The 24,913-nt window shown below is 46.2% G+C and overlaps 1 protein-coding gene and 1 pseudogene across 1 annotated transcript; both read left to right on the top strand.

Annotated features, from left to right (window-relative positions):
- The first annotated feature begins 15,868 nt into the window (after positions 1-15,868).
- Positions 15,869-20,132, top strand: LOC109781497 (serine/threonine-protein kinase STN7, chloroplastic). Its single transcript, XM_020340099.4, has 10 exons — positions 15,869-16,350; positions 16,449-16,538; positions 16,903-17,022; positions 17,114-17,215; positions 17,777-17,945; positions 18,024-18,117; positions 18,192-18,285; positions 18,393-18,449; positions 19,070-19,483; positions 19,709-20,132. Exons 1-10 carry the CDS (start codon positions 15,970-15,972, stop codon positions 19,865-19,867), a joined length of 1,680 nt encoding a protein of 559 aa, XP_020195688.1. The 5' UTR covers positions 15,869-15,969; the 3' UTR covers positions 19,868-20,132.
- A 509-nt stretch (positions 20,133-20,641) lies between these two features.
- Positions 20,642-23,776, top strand: LOC109781496 (uncharacterized; annotated as a pseudogene).
- Positions 23,777-24,913: the final 1,137 nt, after the last annotated feature.

Below are 24,913 nucleotides of genomic sequence, written 5' to 3'. Positions count from 1 at the left end.
TTTATTTATCTAGGAGGTGGTTGAACCGGAAATTCCAACCGACCCTATTGTCGAGAGGTTAAATTTAGTTGAAGAAGAAAACAATTACTTGAAGGAAAAAATAAAAAAAATTGAGGAGGAGAAGATGATATTGGAGTTGCATGTTGCGGATGTCGTCGATGATCACAAGATCAAGATGGATGCAATGCGCTTGAAGATTAGAAAGATTAGAAAATATGCCATTCATACCGAGGCTTGGTATCATTATGCCGTTGGATCAATTGTTACCTTGGTTGCGATTATGATCGCATTTGTTTTCGCATTGAAATGTTTTACATGGTTTCAATGTATGGTTTAATTAATTAGATGCTCCGGAGAGCTATATGTTGTTAGATGAGAACTATGTATGTACTTTGGTTTTAATGTGATGATGAACTTCTATTAATTTGGTCACTTAATTATCTATTCATGATGTTCTGTAATGGTTTTTGACACACTTAATTATATATAATGCACGCAGATGAACCGGCAATGGATGTACGGTGACAGACACACCTCCTAGTACATTAAGGGCGTGCATGATTTTCTCGAAGTGGCTGAGGCAAACAAGCAGAATGGTTTTATGTGTTGTCCATGCCCTACATGTGGGAATACGAAGTCTTACTCTGACCGGAAAATCCTTCACACCCACCTGCTTTACAAGGGTTTCATGCCACACTATAATGTTTGGACGAGGCACGGAGAAATAGGGGTTATGATGGAAGACGGCGAAGAAGAAGAGGACGATGACAACTATGTGCCCCCTGAATACGGTGATGCTGCAACGGGGGAAGCTGCTGAAGATCAAGAGGAACCAGACGATGTGCCCAATGATGCTGCAAGGGGGGAAGCTGCTGAAGATCAAGAGGAACCAGTGCCCGATGATGATGATCTCCGCCGGGTCATTGTCGATGCAAGGACGCAATGCGAAAGTCAAAAGGAGAAGCTGAAGTTCGATCGCATGTTAGAGGATCACAAAAAAGGGTTGTACCCCAATTGCGAAGATGGCAACACAAAGCTCGGTACCGTACTAGAATTGCTGCAGTGGAAGGCAGAGAATGCTGTGCCTGACAAAGGATTTGAGAAGCTATTGAAAATATTGAAGAAGAAGCTTCCAAAGGATAACGAATTGCCCGACAGTACATACGCAGCAAAGAAGGTCGTATGCCCTCTAGGATTGGAGGTGCAGAAGATACATGCATGCCCTAATGACTGCATCCTCTACCGCGGTGCGTACAAGGATCTGAACGCATGCCCGGTATGCGGTGCATTGCGGTATAAGATCAGACGAGATGACCCTGGTGATGTTGACGGCGAGCCCCCCAGGAAGAGGGTTCCTGCGAAGGTGATGTGGTATGCTCCTATAATACCACGGTTGAAACGTCTGTTCAGAAACGAAGAGCATGCCAAGTTGATGCGATGGCACAGTGAGGACCGTAAGAAAGACGGGAAGTTGAGAGCACCCGCTGACGGGTCGCAGTGGAGAAAAATCGAGAGAAAGTACTGGGCTGAGTTTGCAGCTGACCCAAGGAACGTATGGTTTGGTTTAAGCGCGGATGGCATTAATCCTTTGGGGGAGCAGTGCAGCAATCATAGCACCTGGCCCGTGACTCTATGTATGTATAACCTTCCTCCTTGGATGTGCATGAAGCGGAAGTTCATTATGATGCCAGTTCTCATCCAAGGCCCTAAGCAACCAGGCAACGACATTGATGTGTACCTAAGGCCATTAGTTGAAGAACTTTTACAGCTGTGGAATGGAAACGGTGTACGTACGTGGGATGAGCACAAACAGGAGGAATTTAACCTGCACGCGTTGCTGTTTGTAACCATCAACGATTGGCCCGCTCTCAGTAACCTTTCAGGACAGACAAACAAGGGATACCACGCATGCACGCACTGTTTAGATGACACTGAAATTATATACCTGGACAAATGCAGGAGGAATGTGTACCTGGGCCATCGTCGATTTCTTCCGACCAACCATCAATGTCGAAAGAAAGGCAAGCATTTCAAAGGCGAGGCAGATCACAGGAAGAAGCCCGCCTGCGTACCGGTGATCACGTACTTGCTATGGTCAATGATTTACACGTAATCTTTGGAAAGGGTCCCGGCGGACTAGCTATTCCGAATGACGCTGAGGGACACGCACCCATGTGGAAGAAGAAATCTATATTTTGGGACCTACCCTACTGGAAAGAGCTAGAGGTCCGCTCTTCAATCAACGTGATGCACGTGACGAAGAACCTTTGCGTGAACCTGCTAGGCTTCTTGGGCGTGTATGGGAAGACAAAAGATACACCTGAGGCACGGGAGGACCTGCAACGTTTGCACGAAAAAGACGGCATGCCTCCGAAGCAGTATGAAGGTCCTGCCAGCTACGCTCTTACGAAAGAAGAGAAAGAAATCTTCTTTGAATGCCTGCTCAGTATGAAGGTCCCGACTGGCTTCTCGTCGAATATAAGGGAATAATAAATATGCCAGAGAAAAAGTTCCAGAACCTAAAGTCTCATGACTGCCACGTGATTATGACGCAACTGCTTCCGGTTGCATTGAGGGGGCTTCTACCGGAAAACGTCCGATTAGCCATTGTGAAGCTATGTGCATTCCTCAATGCAATTTCTCAGAAGGTGATCGATCCAGAAATCATACCAAGGCTAAGGAGTGATGTGGCGCAATGTCTTGTCAGTTTTGAGCTGGTGTTCCCACCATCCTTCTTCAATATCATGACGCACGTCCTAGTTCATCTAGTCGACGAGATTGTCATTCTGGGGCCCGTATTTCTACACAATATGTTCCCCTTTGAGAGGTTCATGGGAGTCCTAAAGAAATATGTCAGTAACCGCGCTAGGCCAGAAGGAAGCATCTCCATGGGCCATCAAACAGAGGATGTCATTGGGTTTTGTGTTGACTTCATTCCTGGCCTTAAGAAGATAGGTCTCCCTAAATCGCGGTATGAGGGGAGACTGACTGGAAAAGGCATGCTTGGAGGGGACTCAGTAATATGCAGGGACGGATATGCTTGGTCTCATGCACACTACACAGTTCTACAGAACTCTACCTTGGTGACCCCGTATGTCGATGAACACAAGAACAGTCTGCGCTCCAAACACCCGGAGCAGTGCGACGACTGGATTACATGTGAACACATCAGGACTTTCAGCAGTTGGTTGGAAACACGTCTCAGAGGTGACAACACTGTTTGTGATGAGCTGTACTCGTTGTCCAGGGGACCATCTTTGACTGTATTGACTTACAAAGGATACGAGATAAATGGGAATACATTTTACACAATCGCCCAAGATCAAAAGAGCACCAACCAAAACAGCGGTGTCCGCTTTGATGCAGCAACCGAGAGGGGAAAGGACACATATTATGGTTACATAGTGGACATATGGGAACTTGACTACGGACATGATTTTAAGGTCCCTTTGTTTAAGTGCAAATGGGTCAATCTGTCAGGAGGCGGGGTACAGGTAGACCCACAGTACGGAATGACAACAGTGGATCTAAATAATCTTGGGTACACTGACGAACCGTTCGTCCTAGCCAATGATGTGGCACAGGTTATCTATGTGAAGGACATGTCTACCAGACCGAGAAAAAGAAAAGATAAGGAAGCGAATACATCATACGATGAGCCAAAGCGCCACATAGTTCTTTCAGGAAAAAGGGACATCGGGGGAGTGGAGGGCAAGACAGACATGTCTGAAGATTATGAAAAGTTTCATGAAATTCATCCCTTTAAAGTCAAGGCTGATCCAAGCATCCTGATAAACGATGAAGATTATCCATGGTTACGGAGCAATAAGCAAAGGACACAAGCAAAGAAAAAGTGAAGACTTTCTCTCCACAACTATTATGATGATACCATGCCAACTTTCAACCTTTTTGTAGTTCATTTGAAATGCCTCTTGTAACAGATGAGTTTTCGTCCGAAATCCTGATACTTCGAAAGAGATTGTCCATTTTGTACACGAAGTGCATCCAGTTTTTGCCGTAACCCTCTCAACTTTTTAGCACATGCTATGTGGGTGAAATGATGACACCATGCCAACTTTCAACCTTTTCAGAGTTCATTTGTAGTGCTTTTCAATTTCACGGTCATATAGCTCATGAAAATCAGTAAATGCATGAAAAATAACAAATGAAGTCAGAAAGGGTTGAAAATTGATGACGTGGCTTTGAATGGTGCATTTTGAACACACAAAAAGTCTAGAGTTCATATAAGTTCAAAAAAATGAAATCCCTTTGTAACTGATGAGTTTTCGTTCGAAACCCTGATACTTCGGAAGAGATTGTCCATTTTGTACACGAAGTGCATCCAGTTTGTGCCGTAACCCTCTCAACTTTTTAGCACATGCTATGTGGGTGAAATGATGACACCATGCCAACTTTCAACCTTTTCAGAGTTCATTTGTAGTGCTTTTCAATTTCATGGTCATATAGCTCATGAAAATCAGTAAATGCATGAAAAATAACAAATGAAGTCAGAAAGGGTTGAAAATTGATGATGTGGCTTTGAATGGTGCATTTTGAACACACAAAAATTCTGGAGTTCAAATAAGTTCAAAAAAATGAAATCCCTTTATAACTTATGAGTTTTCGTTCGAAACCCTGATACTTCGGAAGAGATTGTCCATTTTGTACACGAAGTGCATCCAGTTTTTGCCGTAACCCTCTCAACTTTTTAGCGCATGCTATGTGGGTGAAATGATGACACCATGCCAACTTTCAACCTTTTCAGAGTTCATTTGTAGTGCTTTTCAATTTCAGGGTCATTTATAGCTCATGAACTAATAGCAAAAAGCATGAACTAAAAATAATCAATTAAAATATGTTGTTATGATCAACTAAAACAAAACTATAATATTCTTCAATAGCCAAAAGAATCAACTAAAAAGCTTTTATAAAACTCCAATAGCAAAAGGAATTTTCATAAAGAATGTTTTTATTAGAAACTTTAATAGCAAAAAGCATTATCATAAAGATTTTTTTGTTAGAAACTAAAATAACAAAATCTGTTTTTGAATAGAATCATAAAACACAGTAATATTAAATAGCAGGAAAAAGAATCACTCCAAAATCTATTTTTATAGTAAAGTTAATCACAAACTAGTGATTCACACAAATTTCAAAGAATTCAAATTTAAACTATTCAAATTTGAAAACTAATGGCACTAACAGAAAGTTTATAATTTTTGTGACCTAAAAGCAAAAAGAATTAAAAAATAAACTTTAATAAAATAAATAAAAATAGCAACAGTAAGTATTTTGTTGTAAGTAGAAACAAAATAAAATAAATAAAGCAACAAAGAAAAAAAAAGTGCCATCTACTGGGCCACCACGGCCTGAATACGACTAGAAACCCAACCATGGGCCAGGATTTAGGCCCGCACGTGGCCCAGTAGGCCCCACAGGCACATAGTGTATGGTTAGGCCCGAAAGCCTGCAGTTGAGAGGAGCTCGAGAGGGTGGGCGTAGCAGCGCTTATAAACCACTCTCGAGCTCTCTCAACTAGCGAGGTGGGACTAAACTTTGGCCGCGACGCGGGCAGCACATGTCCTGTGGTCCCGGTTGGTGGCACCAACCGGGACTAAAGGGGGGCATGGGTACCGGTTAGTGGCACCAACCGGGACCAATGCCCCCCCTTTAGTCCCGGTTGGTGCCACCAACCGGGACCAAAGGCCGCCGCTTCCCGCCCTTTGGGCTGCTAAAAAGAGGCCTTTGGTCCCGGTTGGTGGCACCAACCGGGACTAAAGGGGGGGCATTGGTCCCGGTTGGTGCCACGAACCGGGCCAATGCTCTGAGTATATAAGAAAACACTTAGCGTTTTTCAAATTCATCTCTCCAGTTGCCCCGCCCCGACGACGCCGCCAGGCTGCCCGAGCTCGCCCCGTCGACGCCGTCGCCGCCCTCTGCCTCGTCGACGCAGCCGCCCCTGCCCCGACCACGCCGCCGTCGGCCCGCCCCGACCACGCCGCGCGCCCCTGCCCCGACCACGCCGTCGTCGCCCCAGCTGCCCCGACCACGCCGCGGGCCCTCGCCGTGCCTCTGCATCGCCCTGCCCTGATCGACCATGCCGCCGTCGCCCCTGCCCCGACCACGCCGCCGTCGCCGCCCTCTACCCCGACGCGTGCCGTGCCTCTGCCCCTGCCCCAACCACGCCGCACCTCTCCTTTGGTCAGGCCGGCGCCGCCCCCTGCCTCCCTATTTTTTTCACATATATATGATGTTTTTTCCAGATTATATGTATATGTGTGAGTATATGTATGTGTGTATATCTGATTATATGTCCTCTTTTCAGATTTTTTGTTTTTTGCATTTTTATAAAAATGTATATAGGTATGTATGTTCTCTGTGTATATATATGTTCATGTATGCAAAACATAGATTTTTAGAAAAGTTTTATCTATATATGTTCTCTGATTTAGTCCATTTTAGGTTAGTTTCATTTTTAGAAAAGTTTTATATATTTAGGAAAAGAAGGAAGAGAAGGAACAAGGAAGAAGAAGAAAAAGTTTTATATATATGCAAAAGTTACATTTTTAGAAAAGTTTTATATATCTAGCTAGGAAGAAAAGGAAGAAGAAGAAAAAGAAGGATAGGAAAAAAGAAAATAAGAAGAGGAAGAAAGGAGAAGAAGAGGAGAGGAAGAAGAGGAGAAATAAACAAGAAGAGGAAAAAAGAAGAAAAAGAAGAGGAGAAGAAGAAAGGAATAGAGGAGAAGAAGAAAAAATAGATCTATTTTTTCTTCTTCTCCTCTATTCCTTTCTTCTTCTCCTCTTTTTTTTCTTCTTTTTTTCTTCGACCTTCTCCTCTATTCCTTTCTTCTTCTCCTCTTTTTATTTCTACTTCGTCTTCTTATTTTTTATTGAGTATGTCTTTGTCGATATACCCCCTCCCCGATAACATTATTTTCCCATGTATGTATGTCGTCGTTGTCGATATATATAACTCCCTCCCAGATAACTTCGACATGATGGACGGTCGATATTTATACCCCCTCTCGACCGTGATAACTTATACCACGGGAGCACCCCCCGACCCTCTCGCTCGACCAAAACTCTCGAGGACACCCAAACCCTAGAAAAAAATGATGTCGGTCTCCTACCCCCTCCCGCCGCGCCCCTACCCTTGAAGCGTTGCCGAGGCCACCCCAAACCCGGAATAAGCTAGGTCTACGTTTGCACTAATATATCCACCTGCTGTCATGTTTGTGTAATAATTGCCATGTTGTAATATTTGCAGAAACAATGGAGCACGGACGAGATGAGCAAGCAGAAGAGGTGTGGGGGGACATAATCTTAGCCAGAGGTGATATCTTGTCGTATCTTAACGACAATGATGGTCTGGAAGAACGGGGTGAAGAAGCAGGCTACGGTGATTGAAGAGTGGAGGAGGAAAGACATGATTATGATGGCTCCAGTGACCCAATGCTGGTGCAAGAAGGAGCCCGTGGTGACGGCTCCGGTGACCGAACAGAGTCCGGCCAGGTAAATATATTAGTTAAGCCTGTGTTGACTAGCTAATTGATGCATTTATTGTTTTGGTATGTACACATATTAATTAACTCTCGTCTTTCTTCTTTTTTCTAGCCCTCCGGATCAAGCACAACTTCGGTAAAGAGACGAGGCCCGAAGAGAAAGTTGCGCTCGGATGAAAGGTTTGAGATCACAGCAATCGCGCGCGACGGCCAACCGATTGAACCCATCCGGACAAAGGAAGCATTTGCTCCTCAGTGCGGGGTTCTTGTTAGGGACAAGATCCCGATCAGCATCCACCAATGGTATAAGCCTAAGAAGGAAGACCCAGAGGTGTCTTATGTCAATGATATGCAGAAAGATGATCTTTGGACTGAGCTGAAGGCAAATTTCACCCCGCCAGAGGAGGATCCGGAAAAGCCAGTTAAAGAGTAATTAATCAAGTCTCATGCTCTTAAGAAGATGGCAGACCTATTCAGGAGGTGGAAGAATGAGCTGAAAACGTTTGTCGACAAAGAAGAGACACCAGAATTCATCGGCCGGTATGACAAGATCAGAGATCACTGGCCCGCATTTGTGGCCCACAAGACATCGGAAAAGAGTAAGAAGATGTCAGCGACAAACAAGAAGAATGCTGCGAAGAAAAGCTTCACCATCGCACGGGGTCAGGTGGCTACCTCAAAGCCCGGCCTAAGTGGGCCAAGGCTGAGAATGATCTGCTTGAAAAAGGGATCGAACCACAGACAATGAACTGGCCAGACCGTTGCCGGACTTGGTTCTTCAGGGCTGGCGGAAAATTGGACCCTGTATCAGGGAGGTGCGTTTGGACAGACGAGCTTTTGAGAATACCAGTCAAGAGGCTTCAGCACTATATCGATGCAGCGCAGCAAGGGACGTTCGTTCCAGACAGAGAGAACGACGAGCTCACAATGGCCCTCGGGAATCCTGAGCACCCTGGACGGACACGAGGCACGCCAGGCTCCGTTCCGTGGAAGGCTGGTTTTCCGGACGCATGCGGTTACAAAAGCCAGGAGAGGAGGAAAAAAGTGGAGCAGACCCAAATTCAGAAGCTGCACGAAAGGGTTCAAGCGCTAGAGGAACGAGACGGCAATCGACATGCCGAAACTACCCCCGAAGCTACCCCGCCATCTCAGCGGAGAAGCAGCGTGGCTTCCACCGAGCTGCTTCAGCCGGAGCATGTCTTGACGGCTCCTGCTAGCTACCCCGTGGATGCTATCACGGAGTCTCAACATTGCCACCTTATGGCGCAATGGCAGAACTTCAAAGTCAAGGCGGCTGTTGGCTCTGTTTTACCTCCTGAACCCGGCGCAACCTACCACTGTCGGCCGATTCCAGAAGGATATGCTAGGGTGATGGTGGATGAAATAACGGAGGGATTTGAGGACCTCCAGCTTGACCACCCTACCGGTGAAGGGGAGACTCGGCTGGGTTCTGCTCTGAAGACTCCGTGCCTATGGCGGAAGGAGCTCATTAACCTTCCGAACTGGACGCCTCCGGCGAGTAAGGGCACTCCGCCGCCTCCTCCTCCCGCGAGTGATCAGGGCACTCAGCCTCCTTCTCCGGCGCATGGCGGCACTCCGCCTCCTCCTCCGGCGAGTGATCAGGGCACTCAGCCTCCTTCTCCGGCACGTGGCGGCACTCCGCCTCCTTCTCCGCCTGCGTCGGCGTGCCAGAGCAGCCAGCCTCCTCCTTCTCCGCCTCGTCAGCAAGGGCGGAAGAGACCCGCCGCCGCTCCGGCAGCTCCGACGCGTCGTAGTCCTTCTCCTCCGCCTCGTAAGCAAGGAAAGAAGACAGTCGCAGCCGGTCTGTCTGCTCTGCCGGCGTCTAGCAGTACAGCTGCCAGAGGCGGGAGGCAATACAGATTCGGTCCTTCTCTGAAGACTCCAGAGAAGTTACCATACGAGAGGACCCCGGAGGAGAACGCGAAGATCGTGCGAGCCGAAGTGACAAACTTCTTTGAATGGGTGAAAGCAAAGAAACATCCACCTCCGGAGGAGAAGGTAGATCCGGTGAAAGCGAAGCGCACTCTGGCTGCCCTGACAAAACCACCAAAGTCTCCGCCGAAAGGCAACTATGAGCGCATTATTGCAAAGACATTTGTCGAAGCGGAGCGGTTGGGAAGTACTGTCAGTGATCAAAGGTTAAAAGAACGACGAGCTGGGAAAAAATTGCCCAGCTCGGCGAACAAGCAAACCAATCGTGCCCCCCGCTCAAGGTGTCTAGCGACATCGTCGCTAATGATCCGAGGATTGTGCCCGGTTATAGCAATCTTGGAGATTACCTGCCCGACGATGTACATTATGAAATCATGGAGGTGGACGAACACAAATACCATTACGGGAAGCCTCTCATCAAAGATGAAAGATCTCTAACAACGATGATGCGAAGATTACATGATTGGTACATGAAAACCTGCAGAGAGTCTGATGGGATGAATACTTTGACGCTAAGAGTTAAACCGGAGCATGACCTCGTTGGAATTGAACTGCTGAATGTTCCATTTGAGGAGTTCTTCCAGTTTTTCAATCAAAAGGCCCTCGATAAATCAACGATCACTTGCTACTGTCTGTAAGTAGTACTACTTCTGTCATTAAGTCTCTCTATATAGGTCAGCTCTTTCATTGCATGTATTTATAATTATCCTCACTATATTATGCAGATTGAAGATCGCCGAATTGAAGAAAAGACAAATCGGTGATATTGGGTTCATTAACACAAATCTCATAGATGCATATACGGTTGAAAAACATGCCAAAGAAGCCGAGGCCAACTTGCTACGATCGTTGGTATTAAATCAAAACAAAGATATAATACTCTTTCCTTACAACTTCAAGTGAGTGTTACTGTCTTGTGCATATTCGGTTTCCCTTATTAGTTCAGGTTATGGTAATGTAATTGATGACTTATGCATGCATGCGCAGCTTCCACTATATTCTCCTAGAGATTAAGCTTGAGCAGGGAGTAGTAACCGTCTTAGACTCGAGACGAAAAGATCCCCAGGACTATGCGGACATGACTCAAATGCTCGAGAAGTAAGTTAAATCGATCATTATCCATCATATCAGCAACTTTGTTCATTTCCTGATATCAAGTAATTGTTTTCTTTGTCTGGCAGGGTTTGGAGAAAATTCACCACAAAAGCTTCAGGACTGCCGAAGAAGCTGCAATTTAGACACCCGAAAGTAAGTACTATAGTAGCATGTTCCGCACATCTCCTAGTGATTCAAGCGCTAGTTTCATCAATACCATTTAGCATGCTTGCTTATCAGTTAGATTGACCTCTATTTCTTGTAAAGTGGTTGTGGCAGGAACAAGGGAATGATTTATGTGGATACTACGTTTGCGAGTCTATCCGCCACACGACCTGTGAGCGGGGCTACTCTGACGAACAATATGAAGTGTGTAAGCAATAATATTCACAATTTTATTTTATTACCATCATTTGTGTCGAGTTTCATTTATTCATATATATATATATATATATATATGTGTGTGTGTGTGTGTGTATTGACCCCCTTCTTTAAATTAGATGTTTCGGATGTCGGATGAACTCCTAGCACCAGATCGTATGCGAGCAATTCAAGAGGAATTGGCGGCATTCTTCCTTGACCACGTGATCGCTGAAAACGGAGAATACTATGTGGACCCTGTGTTCTTACAATTTAATTAGGAGATTATATTGTAAGAGATAATTATTGTATATATGTAGCCAGTAGTGTCAGATAGATATACGAGAACTTGTTGTTCGACCAATCTCTCAGAGAAGGAGAGGTGGTCGATATCACTTCTCTCTGTATGCATATGTTCATGACGATCTTCTGTTTCCATCATTTGCTTACTAGCTAGCGTGTCTAGTCCTCTCCATACGTATATAGTACGTAGCGTCGACCAAGCACGGAGATAAGAGAGGACACTTCTCTCTATTAATTAGCTAGCTAACACAATATATGAAACACCTAAATTAACCCCCCAAAACCCCCCAACCCCCCCCCCCCCCCCCCGCCTTTCAAAAAAACAAAAACCCCAGCCCCTGAAATGCTGACGCGTGGATGCCTATTGGTCCCGGTTGGTGACACCAACCGGGACAAAAGGCCCTGCCTATTGGTCCCGGTTGGTGTCACCAACCGGGACCAAAGGCCCCCCTGCCTGGGCTGACAGCAGCGGCCACGTGGAGTACCTTCTGTCCCGGTTCATGTAAGAACCGGGACTAAAGGGTTAGGGCTTTAGTAACGACCCTTTAGTCCCGGTTCGAAAACCGGGACAAAAGACCCTTACCAACCGGGGTAAAAGCCCCTTTTTCTACTAGTGCCAGGTCAAAGTTGCTGCGGCAGCAGCATACTCGGTAGCTCCTTCTCTCGATGAAGGACCAGAAAGGGCGGGGTTCCGGAGGCCTGCATGCTGGCGCCTTCAATATATAGGCAGTCGGGTAGAGAGACGTGGAGCTGGACCCACGCCCAAGTCGGCAACAACCCATAATCCAATGTCTTGGATTCGTAGAGCGTTTGTTGATGACTCGTAATTAATTGTAAGTAGCGCATGAGAACCACTTCTCTTATCAAACTCCAATAGCATGTGAAAAAGAATCCCTTATAACAAGGTCTCAACTTTCCTCCACTAATATGGCGGGACTAAACTTCCCAAACTTCCCACCATGTCATGACACCTCACATGGGCCTTAGAGATTTTAAGAAATTAATTCATTTATGGGCCCAAGGCCCACCTATAATGCAAAAATAAAGTAAGTCACATGATTCCTCTTTTTTAGTTTGCACCATGCATACGAATGCAAATTCAAGTTTCTTGGGTGTTGTATCAGATATCCATCCTCATTATTAATTAATTGCGTAGTCTGAACTCACAACATCAGAAACTCATGTAACTCTGCTCATAACATGAGAAAATCATATATGTATTTGATTCTTTTTTCTCTAGTTCCTTGCTACTGAGTTAGTAGCTGGACCATTTTTTTACCATGAAATTAAACTTTATATCAGAGAGATCATGAGCACATCAAACCCCCTGCCTAGCTACCATCGTGATAGAAGGGCATACCTCAGGACAACTGGATCTCACCGTCTAGGTGAATTATGATGACACTGTGTTTGGTCTAAGGTCACGTTTAGGGCATACCTCTTGAGCAGAGTTGTAGCAATCATAGAGCGTTGGTCGCTTCTAAGTTTTGAGTCGTTGTACGTTATTGTTAATGCTGGGGATTTTGAGTAACTTAACAAATGTGTTACTGCCATAGTGAGTAACACAACAGCTTGTTGTGCATTTTCTTAACATGTTGTAGTTCTTTTGCATTATTCGATTGATCCCTTTATTAACCTGATGGCAATCTTCTTGTTACAAAATGCATGACAGAATCTGCAGTAGCACAGACACCATGCTGTATGACCAACATGGTTGCCCGTGCTGCTGGATGGTAATTTTTATGATGACACTATGTAATCCCGTCAGATTGCTGAGGGAGTCGATAAATTTGCACCCTAAAGGAACAGTGCCAGATTAGAGCATCTGACAACTGGTAACTAGAATCTTTGGATTTGGTAGTCAGTTCTTGTAATATGGGCAGTTAGGAATATCATACGCCGTTCTATCTTATGGCGGTTGGTTCTAAAAATTGCCCCACCAACCTGAATTATGTTGGTAAAACGTTTGCTTCTGATATGGGACAGAATTATGTTGCCCCACCAGCCTGAAAATGTGATTAGAAAAAGCCCAACAATGCTCATTTGTATGTATATAAAGGTTTCATTGTTCAGATGATTTGTCACATTTTGGTAGCTGCGTTACTTGCGTAGGCTGAACCTTGATGCTTTCTGCTGCTGTAGTCTGTAATGGGGCTGCTAGATAAGGTATTGTAACTGTCTCTAGCCCTAGGTCTTTGTGGTGCAGATCCCTTTTTTTTTAGAAATGGAGGAAGACCCCCGGCCTCTACATCTGGACGATGCATGCAGCCACTTTATTAATTATTCATAAAAGTCCTTATAAAGAGATATAACAGTAAGTCTGAAGCCACCGTCTAGGCAACATCTGTCGCTACTCCTATCCAGTTGATGAAGGGATGCTGATAGTTCGGGCCTAATACCACAGACCTCGCAGCCAGGTCTAACATCTAAGACCTGAGACCCCAACCTAGCCACTTGCCAGGTCTGGGGCACACACTGGTCCGACGTGCTCTCAGAGGCCGCCGCCGTCAACTACCACCAGAGGCGGAGTCAATGGGGGCGAGCGGGGGCCAGACCCCACCTATGGGCCGGCCACCCCCATGGATCTGTAGGGGGGATTAGTACTAATCTTCTATGTAATCTTTGCTTAGCTACCGTCGTCAGTCATTAGCGAAGGCATGGGCAAGGCACAGGCCTTCGTTTCAACGTTGTTGGTTGGCCCAAAGCCCAAAGCAGTATAGTCCAAATGACACTTGCCGTCCAGGCCTTCAGGGTGTCTGCTGTTTGTAAACGCATCAGCCAATGGATGGATAACCATCCACAACACACGTATTGACGCATTTTTCTCAAAAAAAGAAAAACGTATTGACGCATACAACCCTTGCTTTCCTGTTTCCACGCAATCGATCTGTTGTCGCTGCCGCCCACGACCACGCGATAGGGTTTGGTCAAGTGCTGCCGCTGATCTGTTCATGGCGATTGGAGAAAATGCGATTAGGTAGCAAATATCCTTTGATCTAATCATGTTTGCATTCCAGTTAATTGGTTGTCGGGGGCCGTCATTGCAGCTCCAGGGCATAGGCACACATAACCGATCAGATGCTCGACCCCTGACGTTTCGTCGAGCGTTGGTGATCAGGGATGACTACCATCAGTCGAGCTGCATCGACCTAGCAGTGGAGGGGACAAGATGGGGTGGATTTAATGCTCTAGGTATGTTTTCGAAAATCCTGATCGTTTTCTCCTAATGCAGTACTAATTGATCATGTTTGTTCAAGGATGTGTACGCATTGGTAGCTATCAACTCCACACCGGGTACAATTTAAGTGTTGACCCAACCAATTTAGATGCACTGCTACGGTTTAGTTACATGATGATTTTTCTCGTTCTTACATCTTAAACTTATATACGATAATATTATATTTCATTTCATAATTTGGGAGTATTTTGGTTACACCTTCTTCAATTAATATGGCACTTATATGGAATTGTTCACCATTACTAGCTATAGCTAAGAGATGCTCCTGCTGCATTTTTTGTATATTTGGTATAAAACTTTTAGTAGTCACAAGCACTGGAAAAAAATAGCGCGCTATAGCGTGTAGAGAATTGTCTTGCTAAATAAATTAGTGTACAATATCTCGCTATAGCAAGCTAATAGTATAATTTAAAGGGCGGCGCTATTTTATATGGCGTGCTATTTTTTTCCTTGGTCATAAGGCACAAAATATTTTTTGGCTTCACCTTCATCTCGTCCCCCCTATGGCTGAATCCTGGCTCCGCCCCTGACTACCACCGCTCCATCTTCAGAACTGTACTGATGCATCAACCTTGCTTGGTCTAGCTATCGTCGACGCCACCACGGCGCCCAACGACACCTCCTCCCTGCGCGCAAACAGCTGAGCACGTCGCGGTCGCCACTGATACACCTCAGCGCCATGCTGCAAAGTACCACCAGCCGACACAGCTTGAAGTCCTTGGAAGATATGTCGTGCGTAGCACCTGCCGACCAGGCATGACAAAGCGTAGCACCTGTCGGTCAGGCATGACAAAGCAGTTCGATAACGGGCACGCATGCGTCTTAATAACCATTCTAAAATTCTTTCATACAGCAGCAAGCAGCAGCAGTGGCGTGCAAAATTTACATCCCGATATTTTTGCCACGGCGCAAACTCGACCAGTAGTCCAGTAGTAGTCCGCCGTACCAAGTTTATCAACACCCGACGGCTAATCCTAGCCACTAGCTAAGCTGATGCTTCTCCCCTTCCCCATCTCTCCACAGCCACAATTATCTATCACCTCCATTTCTTTTCTGCATTTCACCATATAAATGAAATCTCAGCCTCAGTTAACCCCAAATTTCTAGACAGGGCAATTGCTCACTACACTTATGATTAATTTACGCATTAAACAAAAAAAAAGCATGTTGAAGTCACCAGCTCAGTTCTACTGTCGCAGACATGTGGGGCCAATGGCATGTGCCTTCGTGCTTGTGAAATTCAGCTCATATTTTGAGATTTTTCGAAGAAACGTATTCGCCAAAAAAAAAGTATTCGCGACTCGCGCGCGGTGGGAGCCCGCCATCCAGGCACTAGGATGGGCTGCATCGCCCGCAATGACAGGTGGGCCCTGAGCCACGTGCCCACACATCCGCTCCCACACGTTCGAATTTCTATCGCGACGATAATTGAAAAAACAAAACGGCGCACGAATAAGTAGCGTGGCCGCATTTTCGAACCACGGAAAAAGAAAAAAAATACAAGAAAAAAATAGCAATGGCCACCAGTAGCAGCCTCGGCCTCTCCACCTCCTTCCTCCCCGGCCACGACACCCGCCTCCGCCGGCGCCGCCGGGCGGCCCCCGCCGCGGCGTCGTTCCGGCCGGTGGTGGCGTCGGCGGGGCTCGGGGCCGAGGTGGGGCGGCAGCTGGTGGAGGCGGTGGGGGTGGGCCTGCCCTGCACCGTGATGGCCTGCGGCGACGTCATCTACCGCAGCACGCTGCCCCACAACGACGGCCTCACCATCACCGCCCCCGGGGTCGCGCTCGCGCTCGCCGCCGCCTCCTACCTCTGGGCCACCCCCGGCGTCGCCCCGGGCTTCTTCGACATGTTCGTCCTCGCCTTCGCCGAGCGCCTCTTCCGCCCCACCTTCCGCAAGGTCCCCCCTGAACACATACATAATCCTCCCCACGAGATTCGGCCCCTGTGCTCCTTGGATCTCGTGCTGATGGTGTTGGTTGTGTGATTGGGCCGCAGGACGACTTCGTGCCCGGGAAGAAGCTCGGGGAGGGCGCGTTCGGGGTCGTGTACAAGGCGTCGCTGGCCGACCCCAAAGCCGCGGAGAAGGTGAACACCAGTGTTTTGGGTGACTGCATGTGCATGTTTCGCTTCAATTTTGGTAGAATTTGGGCGAGCTGAAGCTGCTCATGAATGAAGTGGAAATGTGTCTGTGTGCACATGTGGACAAGCTCATTCAGTATTGATTCCCTGATTTGGTAATCCGTTGCATAGTTGTCATGAATGAAGGTTTTGGGTGGATGGCTAAAATGTCTAGAACCCTGTCAAATTTTTTGCAAAACAAGCTTCCATAGAGCAGTAAAGGGTAGTACAACATATTCAGGTCATGTGTCAGTTAGAGTGGACTCCAAACCAACCAGGCATACTAATACTATGATACTAATGCACACCACTTGTTTTGGCTATCTTCAAGCAAGGTGATGTGGTCGTGAAGAAGGCGACAGAGTATGGCGCAGTGGAGATTTGGATGAATGAGCGTGTCAGGAGGGCATGCGCTAGCAGCTGCGCGGATTTTCTTTACGGCTTTCGTGAGGTATATATACTCTCGATTCAGTGCTAAAGCTTGTTTTTCATCTGCTAGTATCTGGTTGGTTCCTAAACTCACAATGTGTATTATTTCCTAGAGCAAAACCAAAGGTAAGGGTGAGGAATACTGGCTTATTTGGCGCTATGAAGGCGAGGACACGCTTTCTGCTCTCATGCAAAGCAAGGAGTTCCCTTACAATGTAAGTGCATCAGACTTGAAGCATATGTTTTTTTAATCAGTCAAGGTGCTTGCTCGCATTGGGTTCAGTTGACCAATTCTTAGCTGTGGCATCCTATTCAGTTGTTGGAATAAACTGCAGAGTGTGACAACAGTTATATTTATCAGCTGGGCTGACTTGCTGGGCTGCACTAGAACCTTGCAATTAACTAACCAGTTCACCTAGGTGGTAAAATGGGCAGTTATATTTGTCTGGAACTGTGCTATCTTACTGACCTATAGTGGAGCTTTTGAGCTTATAGGGGTGATTAGCTCTAGGCCTCTAGTTTATGATGAAATACTTTGCTAGACAAGTAGATATAATGTTGGAACTGACAACTGCTGTTAGTGAGAACAGTCGGATAGGTTCCTTTGGTGAACGCGATCTTCTCATTGCGTGCAACCATTTCTTCTTCTCATATATTTGTAAGGGGAAAGATATTCATGTAATGAATTGTTAACTCGACAGTTCCGTAACAAACAAACAAACACTGTGTGCCTTGGTGCATTTTTTGTCAGTTAATATATGTTTGTGGCTGATCAGGTCGAGACTAAGATTCTCGGAAATGTTCAAGATTTGCCAAAGGGAATAGCGAGAGAGAATAAGATTGTCCAAACGGTGATGGGACAACTCTTGTTTGCTCTAGATGGACTTCATTCGACAGGGATTGTTCACAGGGACATAAAACCCCAAAATGTGATATTTTCAGAAGGTAATGACCAACATATTTGCTTGCAATTTCATACTAAAATCTTCTCTACTGACCTTTTCACCTTTTCTCCACTGGAAGAATCTCGTACCTTCAAAATTATTGATCTTGGAGCAGCAGCTGATTTACGAGTGGGCATCAACTATATTCCTAAGGAGTTCCTTTTGGATCCAAGGTAATTAAGCTACCTTCATTAGGAACTGTATTGTTTACTAGGGGTTTGCTTGAACCTTTACCCATGATTTGCAGGTATGCTGCTCCGGAGCAATATATCATGAGCACACAAACACCATCTGCTCCCTCTGCTCCAGTTGCAACTGCTTTATCTCCAGTCCTGTGGCAGGTATCCTTTAAAAGTTCGATTTCGTGACAGAACTATTTTTTCTCTCGCTCGGTTTCAGTTCCCATCAAGATAATTGCTTGAGCTGATGCAGATAATTTTCTTGACAGCTGAACCTTCCTGACAGATTTGACATATACAGCTTGGGCCTCATATACCTGCAGATGGTATGTCATCACAGTAACTGTATTTATGTGGTTGCTAGGTATATGCTGATTCTTTTGTTTTAGTAAACCCGGAGGAAGGTAGGGGTAGCCTTATACATCTAAAAGTTGTACCCTAGCTATCAAGGGGAAATTTTCCCAATTCATGTGGGAATAGACTCGTTTTTTAATTCCTGCATTCTAATGTAGGATCGTTTCCCCTTATTACTGCAAGAACTGAATTATGTCCTGTGAAACCCCGTTCGTTCCCCGGGTCCCAAGTTAGAGCACACTGCTATGGAAGTCCAAACTCTTATTGCACTAGAAGTTCTCTAACTGTCCTTACATGAAGCTTCTTATCCGTTGGATTGAATGCAATAATACTAATCTCCCTTGTACGCTATTGCTATCAATAGACTCTTGCGCTATGTTCTGTCTAGTCGAAACACGTTCCTATTTCTTCCTGCAAGTTTGTAGTGACTACTTTCTCTGGCATTGCATGAACACAAAAGGAAAGCTCATTGGCAAGATAGTACACTAACTTTTGTTTTCAAAACATAGCATGACTCCCATCTTAATTTTCAATAGTCAGAACTAGAACTCTTCTAGTTTATAATTACCCTAAACAAATCACTCTATTGCAGGCATTTCCAGCGTTGAGAACCGACAGCAGCCTGATACAATTCAACCGCCAACTGAAGAGATGCAACTACGACCTGGAAGCCTGGAGGAACTTGGTGGAACCACGAGCCACCCCAGACCTCCGCAGGGGCTTCGACATCCTGGACTTAGATGGTGGTATCGGATGGGAGCTCCTGACGTCGATGGTCCGGTACAAAGCGCGGCAAAGGACCAGCGCCAAGGCCGCACTGGCGCATCCCTACTTCAACAGCGAAGGGCTCCTCGGCCTCTCCGTGATGCAGAACCTGAGTCTGCAGCTGTTCCGCGCGACCCAGAAGGACTACAGCGAGGCGGCGCGATGGATCATCGGCCTCATGGCGAAATCGGGAACGGAGGAGGGCGGTGGCTTCACGGAAGCACAGCTCCAAGAGCTCAGGGTATGTATGCACGCCGCCATGGCAGGATCATACTGCTGGACCTGGAAATCAGAAAAGAAAGTTGATAAAATGGAGAGCAAAAACTGGAGTTTGTTTGACAAGTTTGCTGTCAATCATTTCATTGGTTTTCAGAATGCTGGCCTGGTGTGCAGTAGTGTGTGCATATATACGATGTTTTGGTTGGATAACACTGACCTCTTGCGCCACTATTCTTTTCTTGTGCAGGAGATCAAGCCGAAGAAGGACAGCGCGCAGCGGAACGTGCTGGCATCGATGCTGCGGGTGCAGAGGAAGATCGTGAGGACGATCAGCGAGAGCATGGACGAGCTTACGAGCCAGCGCAAGAGCATCTGGTGGAGCCGGTGGATCCCCAGGGAGGAGTAGGCAGGCTCAGCTCGATCGGTACATCGTCCAGTTCTTCTGTAAAAAAGGAAAAACGTCGCCCTGTTGTAGCTACGGCAATGGTATATCCTCCTACTTACTACTCTCTACCGCTGGTGAGTACAGATTTGTCCATGGGAAACACTGCGATAAATATGCGTATATATACCGGTACGAAGATAGATATGTACATATATGTTCCACGTGGAAGCAAAGGTATCGAGACCCCCTTATGAAGTTATGATCATAGGTAGATTCATGGCTGCTCTATTGTGCTTGCTTTGGTTAATTTGTGATGGCTTTGCGCCTTTGCTGATCTAGAGGTGCCTTCTTCCATGCTGTGCAAGATACTTTGACAGGTCACTTGTACCTTTGGTTCCTGCTACTATATCAGAGGCCATGGTCCGGTACCCAAGTTCTTGGTTATTCATTCTGGTCCATGTGACAAAGTGGCAAGTGCCAACTGCCGGTTGCCAACTACCGAACTCTTATCTTAGCTGCTAGTCACTCAATAGACAGGACTAGTTAAGGAAAACCTATAAAAATACTACTACGATCTTTAATCTTATCGGGAAAACCTATTGACTGGCCTCTGGGCTCTGGCTATGGAAATATCCGAGAAATGAGTGGAGATGCTGTGACGAGTTGCAACTTTCACGGTACCATAAAGGTCCAAGTGCAGTCGACGCACGGCTTTGACCATTGACGGTGACTTTGACCAACATGGCTCCACAAAAATGCACGCGTTCATCAATGGCTGCTCACAAATCACAAATCTGCAAACTCGTGCTCCATAGCTCCAGCAACAGGTGACTCCACCATGCGATACACCGGCGCCAAGCTGTTCCTGCTCGTAGTCACACCCATCGTCGTCCTTACCACCACCGCACTAGAACCCCAACACCCCCATGGAGGAGGCTGCATCCCCCATGAAAGAGCAGCCTTGCTCTCCTTCAAGCAAGGGATCACCAAAGACCCTAACAACGTCTTCGGCTCGTGGAAAGGCCAGGATTGCTGCCGGTGGAGAGGCGTCAGGTGCAGCAGCACCACCGGCCATGTCCGCAAGCTTCATCTTCGCAACGACGCGTACATCGGCATCAATGATGATGACAACATTCACAAGTACGGGTTATCCGGCGAGATCAGCTGTTCTTTGCTCTTCCTGGACCATTTGGAGCACTTGGACCTTAGCATACCAGTTGGAGACGCCGACTAATTGTTTTCCGGAATTCCTATGCTCCTTGAAGAGCTTGAGGTATCTGAATCTATCTGGAATATCTTTTCAAGGTGAATTACCCCCGCAGCTTGGAAACCTGTCGAGTTTGCAATATCTTGACATACTTGACACCAATTTCGGTTGTTGCCGAATGTACTCGAAAGATTTGTCGTGGTTAAGACAGTTATCTTCACTACGGTACCTCGGTATCCCCTCGGTGAATCTCTCCACTGTCGTTGACTGGGTTCGCCTGGTAAACATGATCCCTTCTTTGAGAGTCCTTGTTCTTCCTCATTGCTCACTTGCTAGTGCAGAGCAATCGCTCCTACACCTTAATTTTACAAAGCTTGAGGAGCTTGATCTCTCTAGTAACTCATTCCACCACCTGGTCGCATCGAGTTGGTTTTGGGGTGTGAAAAGCCTCAAGTACCTCCGGCTTAGCGCCAACCATTTATATGGTAAATTTCCTGATGGTTTGGGAAATATGACATCCTTAGAGGTACTTGATTTTTCATACAACTCGAATAAGGAGTTGACCGCACCAAACTTGGCAAGCTTATGCAACTTAGAAGTGCTAGACCTTGGTGGCAATTCCTTGCATGGGGACATACATGTGGTGATGGAGAAGCTACCACGGTGTGCTTGGAACAATTTACAGTATCTGGGTTTGAGTGATAACCACATGACAGGAAACTTGCCAAATTGGATAGGGAATCTGACCAGTTTGGGAAGTTTGGACCTCTCAAGCAACCGTCTCAGTGGGCATGTATCGTCTGAAATTGGAGCATTGAGTAATTTGACTGATTTGGATCTCAGCAACAATTCCTTTAATGGTGTAATTACAGAGAAGCACTTTGAAGGTCTGGTAAGCTTAAAGACGATTGACATGTCCTATAATAGGTTAAACATCTTGGTGGGCTCTAACTGGCTTCCTCCTTTCCAACTAGAAAGAGCAATGTTTGCATTTTGCCAAATGGGCCCTGCATTCCCTTCATGGCTTCAATCACAAGTAGATATCGAGTCACTTGATATTTCAAGTGCGGGTATAAAGGATAGGCTTCCTGACTGGATATGGGCATTTCCACAATAAAATAAATGGCAAGTTGCCTGAGAATATGGAAGCTATGCCATGGGGAATACTGTGGCTCAACTCAAACGAGCTTAGAGGTCCAATACCACCATTGCCAGCAGACCTTGATATACTGGACATCTCCATGAACTCCTTTTCAGGACCACTGCCATCGAATTTTGGTTCACGAGATATAGAAACATTGATTATGTTCTCCAATAACATTACTGGCAGCTTCCCAACATCTATGTGTCAATTGCAGAGTTTGGTCGACTTGGATTTGTCAAACAATGCTTTGGAAGGAGAAATTCCTCAATGTTTTCAGGCCAATACAATGAAGTATCTATTATTAAGTAATAATAGTCTATCCGGAGAATTCCCAATGTTTATTCAAAACTGCACCGAATTAGTCATCTTGGATCTAGCACGAAACGTGTTCTCTGGAAGCTTGCCTACATGGGTAGGTGACTTGGCAAATTTGGAGTTTATTCTACTGAGCCACAATATGTATTCTGGTAATATTCCCAGCAGCATCACAAGACTCAGGCGCCTGCAATTGTTGGATCTGGCAAGCAACAATCTATCTGGTGCCATACCTCAGTATCTCGCAAACTTAACATCCATGACCCTGAAGGGCTTAGCGCCATCATCTGATCCAGTCAATATTGACCCATTTGAGCATGGTATCTATGACCTCCCTTTGGCAAGTCAATTTGGAGAAATTATGCCAGTGAACATCAAAGGACAGGAACTGAAATATGGCCATGGGATTAGGATGATGGTGAGCGTTGATCTCTCATGCAACCGGTTTACAGGTAGAATCCCGGAAGATGTCTCTTCTCTTGATGCTCTGATAAATCTAAATTTATCAATGAACGAGCTGAGCGGAGACGTTCCTGGCAAGATTGGTGCCATGCAGTCCCTGGAATCACTCGATCTGACAAGCAACAAGCTTTCTGGTGAAATCCCGTCCAGTCTATCAAACTTAACATACCTGATATACCTGAACCTGTCCTATAACAGATTATCAGGAAGAATACCATCAGGCCACCAACTCGACACACTCAATGTGGACTAACCCATCCGCTATGTACATCGGCAACAGTGACCTCTGTGGTCCCCCACTCGAAAAGAAATGCCAAAGAAATGATACATCAACGAAAGGTGATCTTGGAACAAGTAGTGAGTCAGGTGAGCTAAATTATTACTGGTTTGGTTTTATCGTGGGCTTGATAGTGGGCCTGTGGGCGGTGTTTTGTGCCATGTTGTTCAAGCGGGCATGGATGGTCGCTTATTTGCGCCTCCTCGACAAGACGTATAACAGAATCTATGTGTTCGCGGTTTGCAATTGGGCGAGACTGTTTGTGCGTGCAACTGGGAATTAATCAAGCTCTCATCTTGGTAATTATGCTGCCTTGGGGAGTAGATTGAGAAGTGAGGGCTGCAAACAAATCCATGATGCGAAGAGAAAAATAGGGGGGTGAACGAAGGAACTTTATACCAGGTGGCAGGTGGTGTACACGTTTTTAACCACTTTATTTATCGACACATGCATAACCTTATGCTATCCTATGTAATATGTAATGTAACACTCCTTCCGTTCCTAAATATTTGTCTTTCTAGTGATTTCAACAAGTGACTACATACGAATGTATATAGACATATTTTAGAATGTAGATTCACTCATTTTGTTTCGTATGTACTAGTCACTTGTTGAAATGTTTAGAAAGACAAATATTTAGAAACGGAGGGAATAATAGTGTATTGGAATTTGGTTACTCCAGTGTGTTTGGTTTATGTACGATAGCCTGTTGATCTGGGGTGTCTTCTTCCATGTTGTGCGAGGCTCCATGACAGGTCATGCATGCATGAATGCATGCCCTTGGTGCTATCTATCATTGGCGAATGGCAATGGCGTCGCCAGCCTTATGGGCGCAGTCATGTTGGAGCATCTCCGACCATGTGTCGGTTGTGACTGGTGATTGTCTGACTCATGAGTGATGAAGCCATGAGTGAAGCCTGTGGACCAATTTGGCCCTTCTATTTTCTTGCATTTGCCTGGGCGTCCTCCACGGTACATTACTCCAGTTCTTGGTCATCCGTGACAAACACAAACCGCCGACTCGCTCCTTCCAACCGCCACTCGCCAACTACTGGCCACTCTAAACTGCGGCCGCAGCTGGACTCCTACTGATCTAGCCGGCCGGGGAAGGAGTCTTGTCTACTGCGTAGAAGATCCGGTGGAGTGCCAAGTGAAAGCCCACAACGAAAGCGTGCAGCGTGGAAAGCGAAAGCCCCGGCCGCATCGGATGCACGCATGGCCACGGGACAAGAGCACACGGGGCCTCTCCGTGCTGTCGGGACGCGCCGTTCCTTTTGCTTCCACGGGCGAGGCTAGCTGGACATGGTCCACGCCTCCACGCCACGTCAGTGCACGCAATGCAAGTTGGGTTAGTTCATTCGGGTTATGGTAGGCAAACAAATCATTGTGGAGCAACAATGGTGGCCAAACAGGGGACGGGCAACAACCGCGAGCTCATTCATGATAGTAGTATACACGGTTTGCTTTGAAGGCCTGGATATCATATGCTAACGTCCGAGCGTAAGCAATGATTAAGCAAACACGTTCGCCGACAGCCGTCCTCCGGCTTGGCTCGCGTCCGAGTGATTGATTGATTGATTGATGATCATTGCGCAGCAAAGCATGGCGGCCAATAATTTGGCCTGCGTACGTTCGTCTTTCCTCCTGCTGTGAAATGCTCCC

The sequence above is a fragment of the Aegilops tauschii genome, chromosome 1 (assembly GCF_002575655.3).
Source record: "Aegilops tauschii subsp. strangulata cultivar AL8/78 chromosome 1, Aet v6.0, whole genome shotgun sequence".
In the NCBI taxonomy this organism is placed as follows: Eukaryota; Viridiplantae; Streptophyta; class Magnoliopsida; order Poales; family Poaceae; genus Aegilops; species Aegilops tauschii.
The sequence above is the reverse complement of the archived record's forward strand: the minus strand, read 5'-3'. Positions and strand labels throughout refer to the sequence as shown.

Coding starts and splice junctions, on each gene's coding strand:
- LOC109781497 (XM_020340099.4), top strand. CDS start 15,970: ATGGCCACCAGTAGCAGCCTCGGCCTCTCCACCTCCTTCCTCCCCGGC. Junction 18,118..18,191: donor GAGTTCCTTTTGGATCCAAG/GTAATTAAGCTA, acceptor CATGATTTGCAG/GTATGCTGCTCCGGAGCAAT. Junction 18,450..19,069: donor GCCTCATATACCTGCAGATG/GTATGTCATCAC, acceptor ACTCTATTGCAG/GCATTTCCAGCGTTGAGAAC.